This window comes from Ambystoma mexicanum, chromosome 8, assembly GCF_040938575.1.
Source record: "Ambystoma mexicanum isolate Mex_15411 chromosome 8, UKY_AmexF1_1, whole genome shotgun sequence".
Classification (NCBI taxonomy): Eukaryota; Metazoa; Chordata; class Amphibia; order Caudata; family Ambystomatidae; genus Ambystoma; species Ambystoma mexicanum.
The window spans coordinates 833,902,703-833,919,881 of record NC_090929.1 but is presented as its reverse complement, the minus strand read 5'-3'; the positions used below and the strand labels follow the sequence as shown (position 1 = coordinate 833,919,881).

The window sequence follows — 17,179 nt, the reverse complement described above, 5'->3', positions numbered from 1 at the left end:
CTGTGTCGGCAGGTTCTGCGCGGATGTCAAAGCGAGCGCTCTACTTCATGAGAACACTTGGGCGTTTCACCATCTGATGAAGATGGGTGTGACCGATTGCTGATACATTGCGCCACCCCGGCATAATATTTTCAGTTAGTCCAATAAAATGTGTATGTGTTTGCCCGAGAGAGCGACACAGCAGTAATGTGTTCTTCCCAAAGGGCAGCAACGGTGTAATTGGGTCAGGCCTTCAGGTCTTATAGGCAAGTGATGAGATGTACTAAATCTTTGTGATGAGTCGGGGTCTTGCAACCTCAATATTTAGGACTTACAAGTCAAGGTAGATGTCAGCCACCCCTCTCGCAGTCAAAGTACACAACCTAAAATAACACAATACCTAAAAATAGGCACACAAGCGCATACCTTCAGGCCAGGATCCCCCTTCTCTCCCTGTATGTGCAGAAAGGCAGAAAAGAAATAGAGGAAGGAAACAGTTTTAAGTAGAAGTACGGGGCATGCCACAAAGCAAAGCAGAAACATCTGGCATAAGTGAGGAGCAAAGCAGTCGCCAAATGAACGTGCTGCAGTTAGTGAAAATCACATTTAAGCTACACATTTTAATTCTAAAGACTCTTAGGGCCTGATTCATGGAATATTTGCCAAGTTCAAAGTGAATTTGCACTGCTGAAAAGTGACTTTGCACTGCCGACACAAACCCTGATTCATGGAACTGTGCAAAGTGTATTTTTGCTGTGCAAAGTCCGGGCAAAGTCAGCGCATAGTAATTTTTTCAGTACAAAATTACTTTTCCCAGACTTTGCACAGCAAAAATACACTACTTTGCACGGTTCTGTGAATCAGGGTTTGTGTCGGCAGTGCAGAGTCACTTTTCAGCAGTGCACAGTCACTTTGAACCCAGCAAATATTCCATGAATCGGGCCCTTAGTTTGTAATTGCATCCTGAATCTGAATGGCGACACATGCAGGTGGATTGGGAAGCAGGACATCATCCATCACTGTGTAGGATATCTCATCAGAATGGCACTATACACAAAACCCGGCCGGATCCAGTGCAAAGACACACCGCACCGTGCCAACAACTCGATGTTTCTCAGGGAAAAATATGTGTGTGACAGGGGACCTTTGGTGTGTGTGTGTGTGATAAAATGCAGAATGGTGGCGGCCAAGAAGGGGCCAAGAAGCCACTTGGGTGCAAGCATACATTTGATTGGCAGATGGGGGACAGGAAGACCAGCATCGTCAATATTGACAAGCTCCTTTCCCATCATGCTGAGCAGTAGGCGGCATTGCACGCCCTTTCCACAATTCCAGTAATGTAGCTTACGGAACTTGAGAGCTAATGCAGACTGTGGGCGGCGCATTCATCAATGTCCCCTTGACGCAATATAAAGCCATGTTGCATGGAGCCAAGAGGAAGCCATCAGGACCCTATCCTTTGCATTTTGGGGCAGAACAGCAACATGCATGACAGAGCCTTTCATTAGAATGCTACTGCAGGACATCTCGGCTGCAGAACAGACCCTTAAACTGCAACACCTATTAATTAAAAGTGGGCGTCAGAACCAAAAAACAAAATCATAGGGGCCTCATACACGGGCTCGGTCCTCTCCAAATTGAAAATGGAGGTATTTTATAGTAAAAATGATCCAGTGGGGCTAAAAATGCAGCAGGAATTTTGGTGCAAACCCTAAAGTTTGCGGCGTGTTGGGAACAGCAATTTAAATGGACAAGAACCCAGAGCTTCTCAAAGAGTGTTACTATTTTTCATGGGGACGAGTGGCAATTTTGCAGGGTTGAGCTACTTTTAACTGGGCCGCACAGCACTTTCTCCGGCTTTCTGATAAGTGCATCGCCCGCTCTCTTTAAGTGCATACAAAGCAAACACAAGAAACAAGAAAATCCAAAACCTGGCAAGAAAGGTGTGAGCGCCTACACTGGGAAAGTTGCAATTTAGGGAATCATGTTAAAAGCATGCAGAATAAGGGCTGAACGAGAAAAGACAGGCGTGGTCTATAAATTCAACCTTTTTTTGGCAAAGCATCGAAGAGAACTATGTTAACTGCGTGCATTCATCAAACACACTATAAGGCTAGGGCATGCACGAGGGCCTTACTTGCAAAGCGTTTCTCAGTGTGGTTTTCCCTTTGAAAAACGCTTTTGTAACTCCAGCCCATGCGCGTTTAAATTATCCGAGAAGTTACGGGTTGCAAGGGTTAATTTACAAAGTGCGCACCATTCCTTCGACACTTGCATTCTATAAGAAGGACACTTTTTCGAGCAGGCAGGCAGGCGGCGGAAGGGGTGCAGGGGACAGGGTAAAGGGGTTAGCTTTGGGCTTACCTTTGCACCTGCAGGTCCAGGCAGGCCTGCTGCACCCGGTAAGCCGGCCTCGCCCTCCTCACCCTGGGAAAGACAAGAGGTGAAGGCCAAGCTGACTTTGCAGGGAGTAAGGAGTTCCTCTAGCTACAACGCATGTGTTACACAAGACTCGTGACCTAAATCAAAACGCTCCCAAGCAGATGCTTCGATGGCAATAATCATATTCGTTTTTTTTACATAGGTCTCCATGCAGGATTACTCCGGCTTCTAAGCCTTCTAATATTCATGTTTTAGACATAGTGCCTTCTGTTTGCTGCTCTTTTTCACCACTTAGCAAGCCCCTCCCACCTGGTACCTTCCTGTTTGCCGCTTCTTTTCCCTGCTTAAGGAGCCCTCCAGCCTCTTTTCCTTTGCAGATGGGGAGCAGGTGCAAGTGGATCTAGGTCACCTGGCCTAAGCCCCGCCCACCTGGTGCCTTCCTGTTTGCCGCTCTTTTTCACCACTTAGCAAGCCCTGCCCACCTGGTGCCTTCCTGTTTGCTGCTCTTTTTCACCACTTAGCAAGCCCCGCCCACCTGGTGCCTTCCTGTTTGCCGCTCTTTTTCACCACTTAGCAAGCCCCGCCCACCTGGTGCCTTCCTATTTGCCGCTCTTTTTCACCACTTAGCAAGCCCTGCCCACCTGGTGCCTTCCTGTTTGCCGCTCCTTTTCCCTACTTAAGGAGCCCCCCCAGCCTCTTTTCCTTTGCAAATTTGGAGCAGGTGCAAGTGGATCTATTTCACCTGGCCTAAGCCCCGCACACCTAGTGCCTTCCTGTTTGCCGCTCTTTTTCACCACTTAGCAAGCCCGCCCACCTGGTGCCTTCCTGTTTGCTGCTCTTTTTCACCACTTAGCAAGCCCCGCCCACCTGGTGCCTTTATGTTTGCCGCTCTTTTTCCCTACTTGAGGAGCCCTCCAGCCTCTTTTCCTTTGCAGATGGGGAGCTGGTGCAAGTGGATCTAGGTCACCTGGCCTAAGCCCCGCCCACCTGGTGCCTTCCTGTTTGCCGCTCTTTTTCACCACTTAGCAAGCCCTGCCCACCTGGTGCCTTCCTGTTTGCCGCTCTTTTTCACCACTTAGCAAGCCCCGCCCACCTGGTGCCTTCCTGTTTGCCGCTCTTTTTCACCACTTAGCAAGCCCCGCCCACCTGGTGCCTTCCTGTTTGCCGCTCCATATCCCTACTTAAGGAGCCCTCCAGCCTCTTTTCCTTTGCAGATGGGGAGCAGGTGCAAGTGGATCTAGGTCACCTGGCCTAAGCCCCGCCCACGTGGTGTCTTCCTGCCTGCCGCTCTTTTTCACCACTTAGCAAGCCCTGCCCACCTGGTGCCTTCCTGTTTGCCGCTCTTTTTCCTTACTTAAGGTGCCCTCCAGCCTCTTTTCCTTTGCAGATGGGGAGCAGGTGCAAGTGGATCTAGGTCACTTGGCCTAAGCCCCGCCCACCTGGTGCCTTCCTGTTTGCTGCTCTTTTTCACCACTTAGCAAGCCACGCCCACCTGGTGCCTTCCTGTTTGCCGCTCTTTTTCACCACTTAGCAAGCACCACCCACCTTCTTAGCCCTGCCTCTTCCTTCCTGCTCCTAACTATTAGATCAAGGGCGTGTATCGCCCGGGCGTCCTAAGCGAAGGGCAGATGAAGAAAAGGGGAATTCCTGTTTGGACCTGTTTGGACCAGGAGGACCCAGGGCCCGACCCCCTGCTCAGACAGCAGGTAGGCATGCACCAACATGTGTTACTCCCTCTGGTCCCCTCGTGATGTTCCCTTGTGCCCCCCATTCTCGCACACAGGTGTTGCCTGTTTTGCTTGATTCTTCTACCCTGCTCCCCCCTCACCCCAATCAAGCCTATTTCTGCAGGAGTATGTCCTGATACATTCTGGTTTCACCATCACCGTCTTGTGGACAATGCTGGATTTTACTTTTATGGACTTCATTCATTCATGGTGCGTCACCCTTTCTCAACTCTCATGCTGAACTTCTTTTTGCATCTTGTACTCATGGTGGCCCTGAATCATGCTGTTCCCATCTTCATCTTGTATCCTGGCTTGCAACATTATGTGTTACTACTGACTTCTGCAATTGTATTCACTCTCCCCTCTTGCTTCTCCACTCTTTTGACTGCTAACTCTCTGTTCTCTCCTCCTTTCCCTTCAGTGTCGGACAAGGAATGAATGGCCATTTGGAAGTGTGGTCCACGTTTTCATTGGTGCCTGAGACCATTTTATGGCCCAGTCCGACCCTGGATACTACCTGCATCTGTGACCCAGAAACAGGTTTCTAATAAAGGGGAGTCTCTGTTTTCTACTTGCTGTAATGTAGCAGGCGGCTCTTGAATGTGTCTGCTCGGGCCCGGATTCAGAATGCTTGCAATGTAGTCTATATCAGCAGTTATTAGACTGCGTTCCAAAGATTGTGATTGGTGGAAGTGGGCGTGATGAAGGGCACCATGTGGTAATAGCTAATATTAACTGATTCTAGGATACTCAATGTACCGATTCTAAACTGATGAATGTACGCCCAAGCAGCTTTCAAACTTGGGAAGTGCATTAAGGCCAGTGTGAAGAAGCAGAGCCTTCTCCAGTGTGCTGGTGATGAGTTATTGAGTGTCCTGGAAGAGACACTGCAAAGACGAAGGTAAGTGGTGTGTCCTATCTCCCATGCACTAGGAAGATCAGCTAATTGTGATGCACGGCTGTCTGCAGAGAATTACAGATCTATATGGCTACAAGCGCATAGCAGTAACAGCAATACACGTTTTGGAGTTTTTGTGGTGAAGTAAAAACCTTACTTTGATACTAAGTAAAGCAAATACACGTACTGAGTTAGTAGAGTAAATGTGTTTTATTTTGGAGCATTTAAATAAGGTTGTCTTCATAACCTAAGCATTTAAATTGCAAATAAGGTTATACCGGAGCAGGTTTAACATGAGGCTGCCTTAGGTGTCATGTAAAAGTAAAAGATTTCTCTTAGAAAGTGACATTTTATTCCCATGTGTTTGCTTCTTCTTTGTTGTGTTAAATGGGATTTTGTAGCAAAAGAAAGCTCTGCTAAGAGAGAGTTGAAAAGAAATCTTGCCTGGAAATTGCATTGTGCTTTTTCCTGTTTATTTGTAAAGCCAGAAGGTTAAGAATGCAGCTAATATCAGCAGTTATGGACTGCACTCTGAACTTTCTGATTGGAGGCCAATAACCATCTCCATATGCAAGACAGAATAACGTTCATGCTATATTAAACATGTATCAAAATGGATAACTATATAATAGTACCCTCTAATTTGGCACTTTAACAAAAGTAGGTCTTGTTTTTGTTCCCTTAAATCACCACCAATCATTTTAGATTGAAATGCAAATAGAGAACAATCGAATTAGTTCCCAGTTTCCTTTTTCACCACACAGACCATGCACTGGCAGTTACTATGGGTGGAGTTTCACTCTGCCTCTATAAGACAATGCTTGGTGCTTAAAGACCACTATGGCGGTGATGTGTGCAGTAGAAAAGGCTTTTGACATAACATATATGGGCAGTCTGTTGGCTTTCAGAGTATGCATATGTATGTGTCCAGCTGTGAAAACACTGCCTGTTCTGATAGTGTGTCTCAGCCCCCAGTTTTCCTTCAGTGATATACATCTGTCAGTGTGTGGATGCCCTAGATGACACCCCAATTCCTGGCTTGCTGCTGTCTGTTCTCCTGAAGTGATGTACAATGGGAATAACACGGAATCTATGCCATACCATCTGTGATCTTTTTTTTTCGCTTTTCTCCTACCGCTGGGGGATCATTTTCTGGTTTGATGCATTCACCCTCTTCAGCATTACAGGTAATTCTTATTAAATTGTACACATTTCGGTCGCAATGTCCAGTACAATTCTGCTTATATTAGACCCTCTTTTTCTGGGTCGGAGCAACGCCGGCCTCTTCCCCAAGCATCAAAGCCATTAGCTGCCCATCTGCAAGAACAATTGCGCTTTTGACTAGCGCCACCATCCACCTTCTCGCTACCTCATCGGCCGTTATTGGCCTTGGCATGGAGCCTTGTTCCCTTTAACTAACAGGAGGAATAGTTCATAGGAAAAGCCAAAGCTCTCTCTCACAGTGGGCCTGTACATTTTGTGTGTGAGTGCGCGCATTGTGATCCTCTGGGACCATAACTTTTATTTCCTAACACCAAAACCATTCTCAATTATGTAGAACTAATTAAAAACTCTAAAGGTCCCATAGTTTGACAAACAAAGCAGCCAATAAAACGGCCTGCAAATGACAGTGAGAAAGCACAGGCTATAGGGAGAGCTCTTTTCTGTTTTCTCCTCTAGTCTGGAATTCTTCCTCTATGCACAACTGCTGTGAGGTGGGTCCATTTATTTCTGCCTTTTTGTGACGCATGCCAGAGATATTCATGGAACGTTTAGCACGGTGCAAAGTAACTTTGCACTGTCAACAGGCCTAATTCACAGAGAGGTGCAACGTGTATTTTTTTCGGAGCAAAGTCAATTTGGACTGCAAAAGTACTCTTTGCACCCTGCTAAATGGGCTTAATTCACAAAAAAAGCACTAAGGGCCTGATTCATGGAAAAGTCTGAATTTCTCCCGCAATTCCCGCACGCAGAGAACGACATTGCATGAGCCTGTGCACAGAAACAAAAGGCGTGCCCGCGTATTCATGGAATTAACTGCGCAATGTAACCGTATTTGCAAGTCACGGATGGAACGCCCCCGACATGCTCCAAGCAAAGCCAAAACAGCCACATTCACTTACACTTGTGGGCTCCGAGGGCGTTAAAACACACATCCCGTGAACAGTGCCTGTACCAAGCCCCCACTGTGCAGGTTCCGCCGTTACTGTCTCCAGCACCCCAAAGATAAGCGTACAGTTTCCCAGAAAGCATTTATTTTTCCGGTCAAACTGCGTGCGAACCCCCGGTAAAGAGTTCCTGCACCTTGCTATGCTGCATACGCACACACCTAAGTTTGATCAGATACACATCTGCGTGCACGCACCCCTAAATTCGACGTGCGAACCCACCTCCAGAGTTGGGATTCCTCCACGCAAGTCAGTATGCCTTCTTCCGGGTGGAAGAACATTTCGAGGGCACTGAGTGGGCATTTTGCAAATGATGAGGTTGCACGGTCAAATCCATGAATACACTTAGGCGTGCGCATTTGTGGGCATGCTATGGACTGCCTTTGGACAACCCCTTGTAACGGCCACTTTCTGGCTTGTTCTTCCCCATTTTGCGTGTTCCGCCCCCTGTTCCAGCCCCTAGGCAGGCCACACCCACCCTCTGCGTGGAGTCTCACGCAAGGCACTCAGCCGCTCGCAGAGACATGCTGAGCCTCTGTGAACTCCACGAAAGTCCCGGAAAAGTCCAACGCAGACTGTTCCATGAATCGACGAGCAGTGTTTTGCACGCAGTTTGATGCGCAGGTTCCAGATTTTACATGCAAATAATACAATGAATTGGGCCCTTAGTTCATGCTACTTAGTGTGTTTTTTTTTTATTAGGCCCATTCAGCGCGGTGCAAAGAGTATGATATGATGATATAGCATTTGTAACGTGCCTATACACAAGTGTTTCAAGGCGCGACGAGGCAAGGAAGGGGGAACAGAGGGAGGACCGAGACAGCGATCTTACTATGCCAACTGACATTGAGATCGTGCAAGTGCAGGGGAGGGGAAGGGGAAAAGTGCCAGGGGCGAGGGGGGCAGTACTGTACATGGGATCAAAACAATAACAAGAAGTGCGGCCAGCTGGTGGCAGGTGCAAGGGTAAGTGCAGACAGCAGGTGTCCAAAAGTGCAGGTAGGGGTACTGTAGGGTTACAGATACAGACGCAATTGCAAGGGTTGCCAGGAGGCAGTGCGTGTTTGCAACTGGGCGGTCAGGGACCTGGGCCCGAAATCTTAGCGTAGCCAGGTAACCAGTGCAGTATCAGACAGGAAATCAACAGGGGAGAGGAAGAGAGAAGGTAGAAGCAAAGAGGAAGGTCTTGAGGTGCTTCCGTAACCGGAGATGGTTCGGCTCAAGTTCCAGGGATTCCGGGAGGCTGTTTCAGAGGGAGGCCCCAGCCGAAGAAAGAGATCTACCACCAACTCATTGCTTGGAGAAGTGACTGACTCTGATGGAGTTAGAGGTGGAGGAGTGAAGAGATCAAGTAGGAAGGTATTTACGAAGAGAGAGTTGGAGGTATTGAAGGCCCAGGCCCCAGAGCCTTGTGGACAATGCAGAGGGTGTTGAACTTAAACCTTGCAGCCACTGGGAGCCAATGCAGAGATTTCAGTGCTGGAGAGATACGATCCCTGGGCTTGAGGCCAAGGATAAGTCTCGCAGTCCTGTTCTGGATGAGTTGCAGGAGGCAGAGAGTAGAAGCCGGCAGATTTAGATTTAGAAAGAGGCTGTTGCCGTACTCCAGCCTAGAGAGAACCAGAGCTCTAGAGCCAGCAAGCTTCTGGGGAAAGGATAGGAAAGGAAGAATACCTCTGAGGAGGTGCAGTTGGTAGTTTTACTTCTAAGAGACGTCAGAGATGTGAAGAGAAAATGGAGTCAAATATGACCCTGAGGTTCTTAGCCACACAGGTGGGGGCAGGAAGAGGGTCATGGGAGCCCTGCCAGAGAGTGACAGGAAAGGAGGGTACAGGTGTGCCTATGAGGAGAATCTCTGTCTTAGTGGCATTAAGGCAGAGATTGTTGGCGACACACCACTCCTGGATAGCAGACATACAGACATAGATGAGAGAAGGAGATGAGGTGGCAGAGGGGAGCCTGAAAACGAGCGGAGTGTCATCCACCTGTGAATCAGGCTCGGTTTAACGTGTTTGTTGGCAGTGCAAAGTCACTTTGCACCGCGCTTAACGTTCCATGAATTAGGCCCTTAGTCACAAAGGAATAGTTTTTGTTTTGAGGAACATACTTTTTATTTAGGGGCAAATGTGAATTAATTGTACTTTTGTCTTAATGAAGAAACTATGCAGAGCTATTCATAATCACCCCAATTAGCAATAGCCAGTTATTGTTTGTGATATAACTTTACATAAGTGTTGCAGTGTGAATATGTCTTCACATTACTGTAAAGAAATTGGGCATCAATTCAAGTTTTGCAGTACTTTCAGAGGAATTACCATCAAACTCATTTACTGTAACTGCCCATTGGTCCCACACATTTACTGGGGATTTGAGAGGATTTACTGTAGCGGTAATTCCACCACCAGTGCACTCGCACCTTTTCCTCCACTTCAACTCTGGCGTCGGAATGCAGCGATGTGGGAAACTGGTGGTAAAGTGGCAGTTAATCTATTATCAGCATTTTACCAGCCTTTTTTTCCACAGTACCAAATTCGAAACGAGATTTTAACATATTGTTTTGGAAAAATAAAGTAAGAACGAAACAATTTGAAAAACGGTGGGTGTGAAATGGGGGGATGGAAGATCCACCTATTTTGTTAGCCCCGCCAAAAACAATACTTTATAAATACCTTTACACAGCAGCAAAGACATGCCGATAGTGTTGGCCTCAATGTTAAGACATAGAACTGCTTCTGTGAAATTGTGGACAACGGGAGCCTTTCTAAGGTGCAGAAGAAGTGGGCAAGCTAAGGACCAAGAGGTGGCTCCATAGGAGGTCTTGGCGAAGCTGCAAGACGACTTGGTTAAAGAAAAAATACTTGTATTTGTATTTGTTTATTTATAACGCACAGACCATCAGGCCCGGAGGCATCAGGGCGCAAATTAATTACTTTATCTGGACAGTGAAGTACAGTTGGTCAACAATATTTCCCCGTCCAGGTTTGCAAAGGAGAATGAAGACTGTCATGGGGTAGTTGATCAGGTGCTGGGAATGATATGGATATATCTGGCCAAACAACAGGGAGGGCCTGAAGCTCCTAATACAAGCGGAAAAGAGGCCTAAGAAGAGGAACTCATTTTAATCACAGGGAATATAGATTTGTGATCATCTATATGCTTATCTAAATTCGATGGGTTAGTCTTTGCAAGAGTCATAGTTTGCTTCAAAACTGATCTGAGGCCTCAGATATACTGTGCTTGGCTATGGTTGTAGTGATTGCTGATATGTGGAAGCCATGGGGATCTTGAGTTAATTAAGATAAGTCCATCCGGTCAAAATTGCAAACCGCTTTTCTTTCGTTGGATGGTGAGAAGGCTTTGCTGTTGAGTTTACGTTTTGGGAAGGAATTCCTTCAGATGGTCCGAGGGCGAGAGTGGTGGTAAATGGTGTGTCTTACTAAACTAAAAAACTAAACCCTTTCCTCCAGGTTTCCCTCTTAACGTACCTCTCACCTGCCTTCTGGCTAACATTTTTCTTTCTCCTCGAACCTCCCTCATCCCTCACTTTCTCAGCCTCCACTCTATCACTGCATTCATTATGGTCACATCCCGCACACAGCTGGCCATAACACCTGCTGGCGCTTAAAAATGTCTAATGTTGATTGTCCTTAATCTATGAAGGTCCACCCAAGTATTGTCCCAGTGACTATTCCATTTACTCCCCTCCACAACCTGGTCAGAATGCCACTCAAGCTTTGCCCATTCTAAGAACCTCACTGCTTCCCATCAAATCTGATTTCTTATCTATTGAACGTTTTTTTTGTGATCAAAAGAGTATTGTTCCTCATGTATATAAGCAAAAATATATATGCAAAACATACGCAATATAAGGGATCACCTGGAATTCAGAAAATGACTCAAAACGTGGCTCTTCACTGCAGAATCAGAAGGGAATGACTGGGAAACATGGACTCAGCTAGAACCAAGAAGCCCAGGGAGGGACCCATAATACCTAACCTAATTATCCCTAAACAGAGAGCGGGTGGAGGATGCACCTACCACTCATGTCCACGCACCACCCATTTACAGAGGAATACCACGGGAGGTAGGAAACCCCCCACTAGATGCCCAGGGAGCGACCCATAACCTCCTAAGCTAACCATCTCTAACTCTAGGGCTGGGGGACACACTGCTACCACCCATGTCCACATACAGCTAGAATTATACAGAGGCAAACTACCACACTGCTAAGTGCCTGGCGACTAGGCTGCCAGCCAATATCAAAACACACAGGATGGTCATAGATGTTGAGCACAGAAACCCAAATCAAATAGGTAAGAAAAAAAACTGCTAATCCAACTCTAAAACCTCAATTTTTCACATACACTTCTTCTACAGAAACTCACACAACCACATCTCTGCACTGCAACCTGCATGTACTTCACCACACTGCAACAACATACAAACAACACATAACCCTGCACAACACCACATGGAATTCGCACCAACCCGAAAACCGTACCTAAGCTCAGCGAACTGTGCAAACCGAACTGAAGCTGTCAACAGGACATCACAACTCTCACTTTGCTCTTCCCGCTGTACCATAAAACCCCCCACCCCACCGTTTCACACCCTCCTTTTCAGATCTGTCAGAGCGCCAGGAGACCACTCCAGTGGTGATAGTGTGCAGTACAAATACCCTTTAACATTAACATGAACATATGTTGATAACACTTAAGTAGACAAGGAACAATTCCTGCCTTCGTCGCAAGTGCTCCTCTAGCTCAGTCCATTCGCAAATAAAGAAAATGTATTATACTCCAAATTGCGCCCTGAGATTTGTGTATGAGCTCCTCCAGCTGGATGGGCACATGGAGAGGCAGAGCCTGAGTAGAGCGAGGAGACGGCTACAGTTGCCGAGCACCTTCACATAGCAGTACCTGGCTATCCATCCGGCTACTTTCCCTGGAAGCAGAACCCAAGCTGTCTGGTGGTATCACTCCTCGGCCGATGCCTCTCACTGTCATATCACCTTTAAATATCCATACATACTGGGAATACACAGCACACTTTCAGACTTCTGGGTCTTTAGGACTTCCAAAATCCTTTGCATTTTTAACAGCATATGGACATTACGTTTAGGTCGTTTCCAAAATTGGTTTTCCAGCAAGTGTTTGCGACTTGACTAAAGGTTGTACAGTTCAAAGTGTCCACTGAACACAGCATATTTAGCCCATGCATTCACTCACTCAGCCATTGCTGCTTTGCTCAGTGGTTTATTATATACCACTTTGTTTGCAAATGAGGGGGGGGGGGGTTCGCTGGTCATACTGCAGCAGACTAAATCAGGCGAGGCGTCACTGAAATCAGCTCCATCTAGCAATAAGGCCTACATATATTGGCTATCAATACAATGTAAAGAATGTACCATTACACTTTATTGGCTGTCAGGTTTTTCCTAAAGATCTGATGATTTGGTGGCGCCCCTAAAAGGAGTAGGTGCTTTCTAAAGGCATGGGCCTTGAACCCCAAAAGATCTACCTCTCTGTTTGCTACATGCAAACTTAGTTGTACGCCAATCAAAGATGCTGTGAAGCTGCATTTTGCAGGACCACTATCTGAGGATTCCCGGGGCCTTTGCCTGAGAAGGGTTTAGGCACGGTGCATATTTTTGGGACAGTGTGTGTTCTCCAGCAGGGGCCAGTGCAGCAATTTCAGTCCTGCTTTTGTGGTCTCCTCTTATGTTAAGGCCCGTTGTAGCTCACTGGCTTTTAACCATGTTTTGGTATCATGATCAGCAGTTCGCTGGACCATGTTAGGATGGGAAGGATTGTTCATGGCTCAGACAGTTGAACATTTGTTGCATTGACTAGTGCACCTCTCTCTAGTGAGGATAGCTCTGAATTATACCACCAAGGGCCTGATTCATGGAATATTTTGCGTGGTGCAAAGTGTATTTGCACTGCCAACAAACACCCTGATTCACAAAGCGCCGCAAAGTGTATTTTTGCAGTGCAAAGTGATTTTGCACTAACTTTCCACTGGTGTAAAGTCACTTTGCACCGCTCTGTGAATTAGGGTGTGTTGGCAGTGCAAAGTTCCTAAAAATACCATGAATCAGGCCCTGGGATTTTTACTTTTTGTGTTAGTGTTTGAGCCACTTTCCAATAATGCAGACAGTTGAGTAATAACCAACATTCTATATGTTACCCAACAACTGAGCCTTTGCTTTAGATGCATTCAGCCACAGATATATTTTCCTCACCCAGTTGTTGTGATGCAGGATTTTGGTGACCTAGGCTTTTGGGGACCTTTGCTTACCTCACAGTTCCACGTAATAACCTGAGCTGAATCTGTGTTTCCTTGAGGTACTTCTGGAATTGCATGTTGTTTTGATCGATTGAGTGTGACACTTTAGCACATGCAAGTGTTAATAAACAATGGAGGGGGCGAACACTTCAGGTACTCATCCGGACATGCTTTTAGTGGATGCTGGTAATGTGACAAACATTGACTGCAGTTTCAGAGAAAGCGCTGAATCCACTCAGGCCACAGCTGAGTTTCCCATCCTCTTGTGTGGGTGTTCAAGTGAGATGCTGTGATCAACTGCGCTTTACAAAGCCGCACATTCCAGGCACATTAGTGCAAACTCCATGGAGGCAAAGAGCTGTTTCCTTATGCTGCCTCATGCATTCTTACTAAGTCCCAAGGGATTTAAATCCTGTCAGTGGTCATCAAGCACGTTATTCTTATAGAAATGTATTGTCAGATGACAATTGCGGGATCACTTTCCTAGTCAATACTAGATGTGTGACTGTATTGAATTATCAGATACAGCTGCATAGTGTGTAGATCTACAAATCCCAGGAGCTCTTTGGTTAACTCCCTAGGGAACGGTCGATTTGAGATTGGTGGTAGTGAGCACTTTGGTTAGCTGCCTAGGGAACAGTCGATTTGAGATTGGTGGTAGTCAGCTCTTTGGTTAGCTCCATAGAGAACGGTCGATTTGAGATTGCTGGTAGTGAGCTCTTTGGTTAGCTGTCTAGGGAACAGTCGATTTGAGATTGGTGGTAGTGAGCTCTTTGGTTAGCTGTCTAGGGAACAGTCGATTTGAGATTGGTGGTAGTGAGCTATTTGGTTAGCTGCCTGTGGAATGGTTGATTTGAGATTGGTGGTAGTAAGCTCTTTGGTTAGCTCCCTAGGGAAAGGTTGATTTGAGATTGGTGGTAGTGAGCTCTTTGGTTAGCTCCTTAGGGAAGGGTTGATATGAGATTGGCGGTAGTGAGCTCTTTGGTTAGCTGCCTGGGGAATGGTCGTTTTGAGAATGTTGGTAGTGAGCTTTTTGGTTAGCTACCTGGCGAACGATCGATTTGAGTTTGGTGGTGGTGAGCTCTTTGGGTAGCTCCCTAGAGAACGGTTGATTTGACATTGGTGGTAGTGAGCTCTTTGGTTAGCTGCTTAGGGAACAGTTGATTTGACATTGGTTGTAGAGAGCTCTTTGGTTAGCTCCCTAGAGAACGGTCGATTTGAGATTGGTGGTACTGAGCTCTTTGGTTAGCTGCCTAGGGAACAGTCGTTTTGAGATTGTGGTAGTGAGCTCTTTGGTTAGCTCCATAGAGAACGGTCGATTTGAGATTGATGGTAGTGAGCTCTTTGGTTAGCTGTCTAGGGAACAGTCGATTTGAGATTGGTGGTAGTGAGCTCTTTGGTTAGCTGTCTAGGGAACAGTCGATTTGAGATTGGTGGTAGTGAGCTCTTTGGTTAGCTGCCTGTGGAATGGTTGATTTGAGATTGGTGGTAGTGAGCTCTTTGGTTAGCTCCCTAGGGAAAGGTTGATTTGAGATTTGTGGTAGTGAGCTCTTTGGTTAGCTCCTTAGGGAAGGGTTAATATGAGATTGGCGGTAGTGAGCTCTTTGGTTAGCTGCCTGGGGAATGGTCATTTTGAGATTGGTGGTAGTGAGCTTTTTGGTTAGCTACCTGGCGAACGATCGATTTGAGTTTGGTGGTAGTGAGCTCTTTGGATAGCTCCCTAGAGAACGGTTGATTTGACATTGGTGGTAGTGAGCTCTTTGGTTAGCTGCTTAGGGAACAGTTGATTTGACATTGGTTGTAGAGAGCTCTTTGCTTAGCTCCCTAGAGAACGGTCGATTTGAGATTGGTGGTACTGAGCTCTTTGGTTAGCTGCCTAGGGAACAGTCGTTTTGAGATTGGTGGTAGTGAGCTTTTTGGTTAGCTACCTGGCGAACGATCGATTTGAGTTTGGTGGTAGTGAGCTCTTTGGGTAGCTCCCTAGAGAACGGTTGATTTGACATTGGTGGTAGTGAGCTTTTTGGTTAGCTGCCTAGAGTTCCTTAACTGGGAAGCATGATAGTGGGCAGTAAATGCTTGGTTGTAACACCTGCTGTGGTTTGTTATATTCACCTCGATAATTTTTTTCTTCACATTTTCATCATAAAAAATTCCAGAATACATTCACAGAGTATTTGTAATACAATCCAGTGAGTATTTAAAGACCAATTTACCCGAAAATCAATAAGTAATAATGCATTTTACTTCTCCTTCAGCTTTTAAAGGACAACCCACTGTGTAGAAAGAAAGGATAAACAGATCAATGATCTGTATTTTTCCCTGATCAAAAAAACACCAGCTCTCTGGCTTGTCTAGTAGGGCCAAAGAAACACAGAGCGATGCCCGGCCTGATGGGAAGGCCGGGAAGTTGGCCTTTTGCACATCCATTCATCCCACTCGGGCTCTGGAAGCATGCTCAGCTGGGCCTGGTGGGAAGGCCGGGGAGCTGCCTCTTGCGGGCTCTGGAAGCATGCTCAGCTGGGCCTGATGGGAAGGCCGGGAAGTTGGCCTCTTGCACATCCAGTCATCCCACACGGGCCTGGAAGCATGCTCAGCTGGGCCTGGTGGGAAGGCCAGGGAGCTGCCTCTTGCACATCCAGTCATCCCACGCGGGCTCTGGAAGCATGCTCAGCTGGGCCTGATGGGAAGGCCAGGGAGCTGCCTCTTGCACATCCAGTCATCCCACGTGGGCTCTGGAAGCATGCTCAGCTGGGCCTGATGGGAAGGCCGGGGAGCTGCCTCTTGCACATCCAGTCATCCCACGCGGGCTCTGGAAGCATGCTCAGCTGGGCCTCATGGGAAGGCCGGGAAGCTGCCTCTTGCAGGCTCTGGAAGCATGCTCAGCTGGGCCTGATGGGAAGGCCGGGAAGTTGGCCTCTTGCACATCCAGTCATCCCAGGCGGTCTCTGGAAGCATGCTCAGCTGGGCCTGATGGGAAGGCCGGGGAGCTGCCTCTTGCGGGCTCTGGAAGCATGCTCAGCTGGGCCTGATGGGAAGGCCGGGAAGTTGGCCTCTTGCACATCCAGTCATCCCACGTGGGCTCTGGAAGCATGCTCAGCTGGGCCTGGTGGGAAGGCCGGGGAGCTGCCTCTTGCGGGCTCTGGAAGCATGCTCAGCTGGGCCTCATGGGAAGGCCGGGGAGCTGCCTCTTGCAGGCTCTGGAAGCATGCTCAGCTGGGCCTGATGGGAAGGCCGGGAATTTGGCCTCTTGCACATCCAGTCATCCCACGCGGGCTCTGGAAGCATGCTCAGCTGGGCCTGATGGGAAGGCCGGGGAGCTGCCTCTTGCGGGCTCTGGAAGCATGCTCAGCTGGGCCTGATGGGAAGGCCGGGAAGTTGGCCTCTTGCACATCCAGTCATCCCACGATGTGCCTCTTGCACATCCAGTCATCCCACGCGGGCTCTGGAAGCATGCTCAGCTGGGCCTGATAGGCCTGGGAGCTGCCTTTTGCGGGCTCTGGAAGCATGCTCAGCTGGGCCTGATGGGAAGGCCGGGAAGCTGCCTCTTGCGGGCTCTGTAAGCATGCTCAGCTGGGCCTGATGGGAAGGCCGGGGAGCTGCCTCTTGCACATCCAGTCATCCCACGCGGGCTCTGGAAGCATGCTCAGCTGGGCCTGGTGGGAAGGCCGGGGAGCTGCCTCTTGCACATCCAGTCATCCCACGCGGGCTCTGGAAGCATGCTTAGCTGGGCCTGGTGG

The 17,179-nt window shown here is 47.7% G+C and overlaps 1 protein-coding gene across 4 annotated transcripts in view; it reads right to left on the bottom strand.

Annotated features, from left to right (window-relative positions):
- Positions 1 to 17,179, bottom strand: part of LOC138472494 (collagen alpha-1(XIII) chain-like) — a 393,813-nt gene that overhangs the window by 255,529 nt on the left and 121,105 nt on the right. For 2 of the 4 annotated variants that reach the window (XM_069610705.1, XM_069610704.1), the window contains exons 12-13: positions 2,344 to 2,406; positions 406 to 432 (exon numbers count right to left, since the gene is read on the bottom strand). The exons of 1 other annotated variant lie outside the window; for it this stretch is intronic. In XM_069610705.1, coding sequence (XP_069466806.1) covers positions 406 to 432; positions 2,344 to 2,406 — 90 coding nt within the window. The remainder of the gene's footprint in view (positions 1 to 405; positions 433 to 2,343; positions 2,407 to 17,179) is intronic. One more of the 4 variants, XM_069610706.1, reaches the window with a different exon arrangement.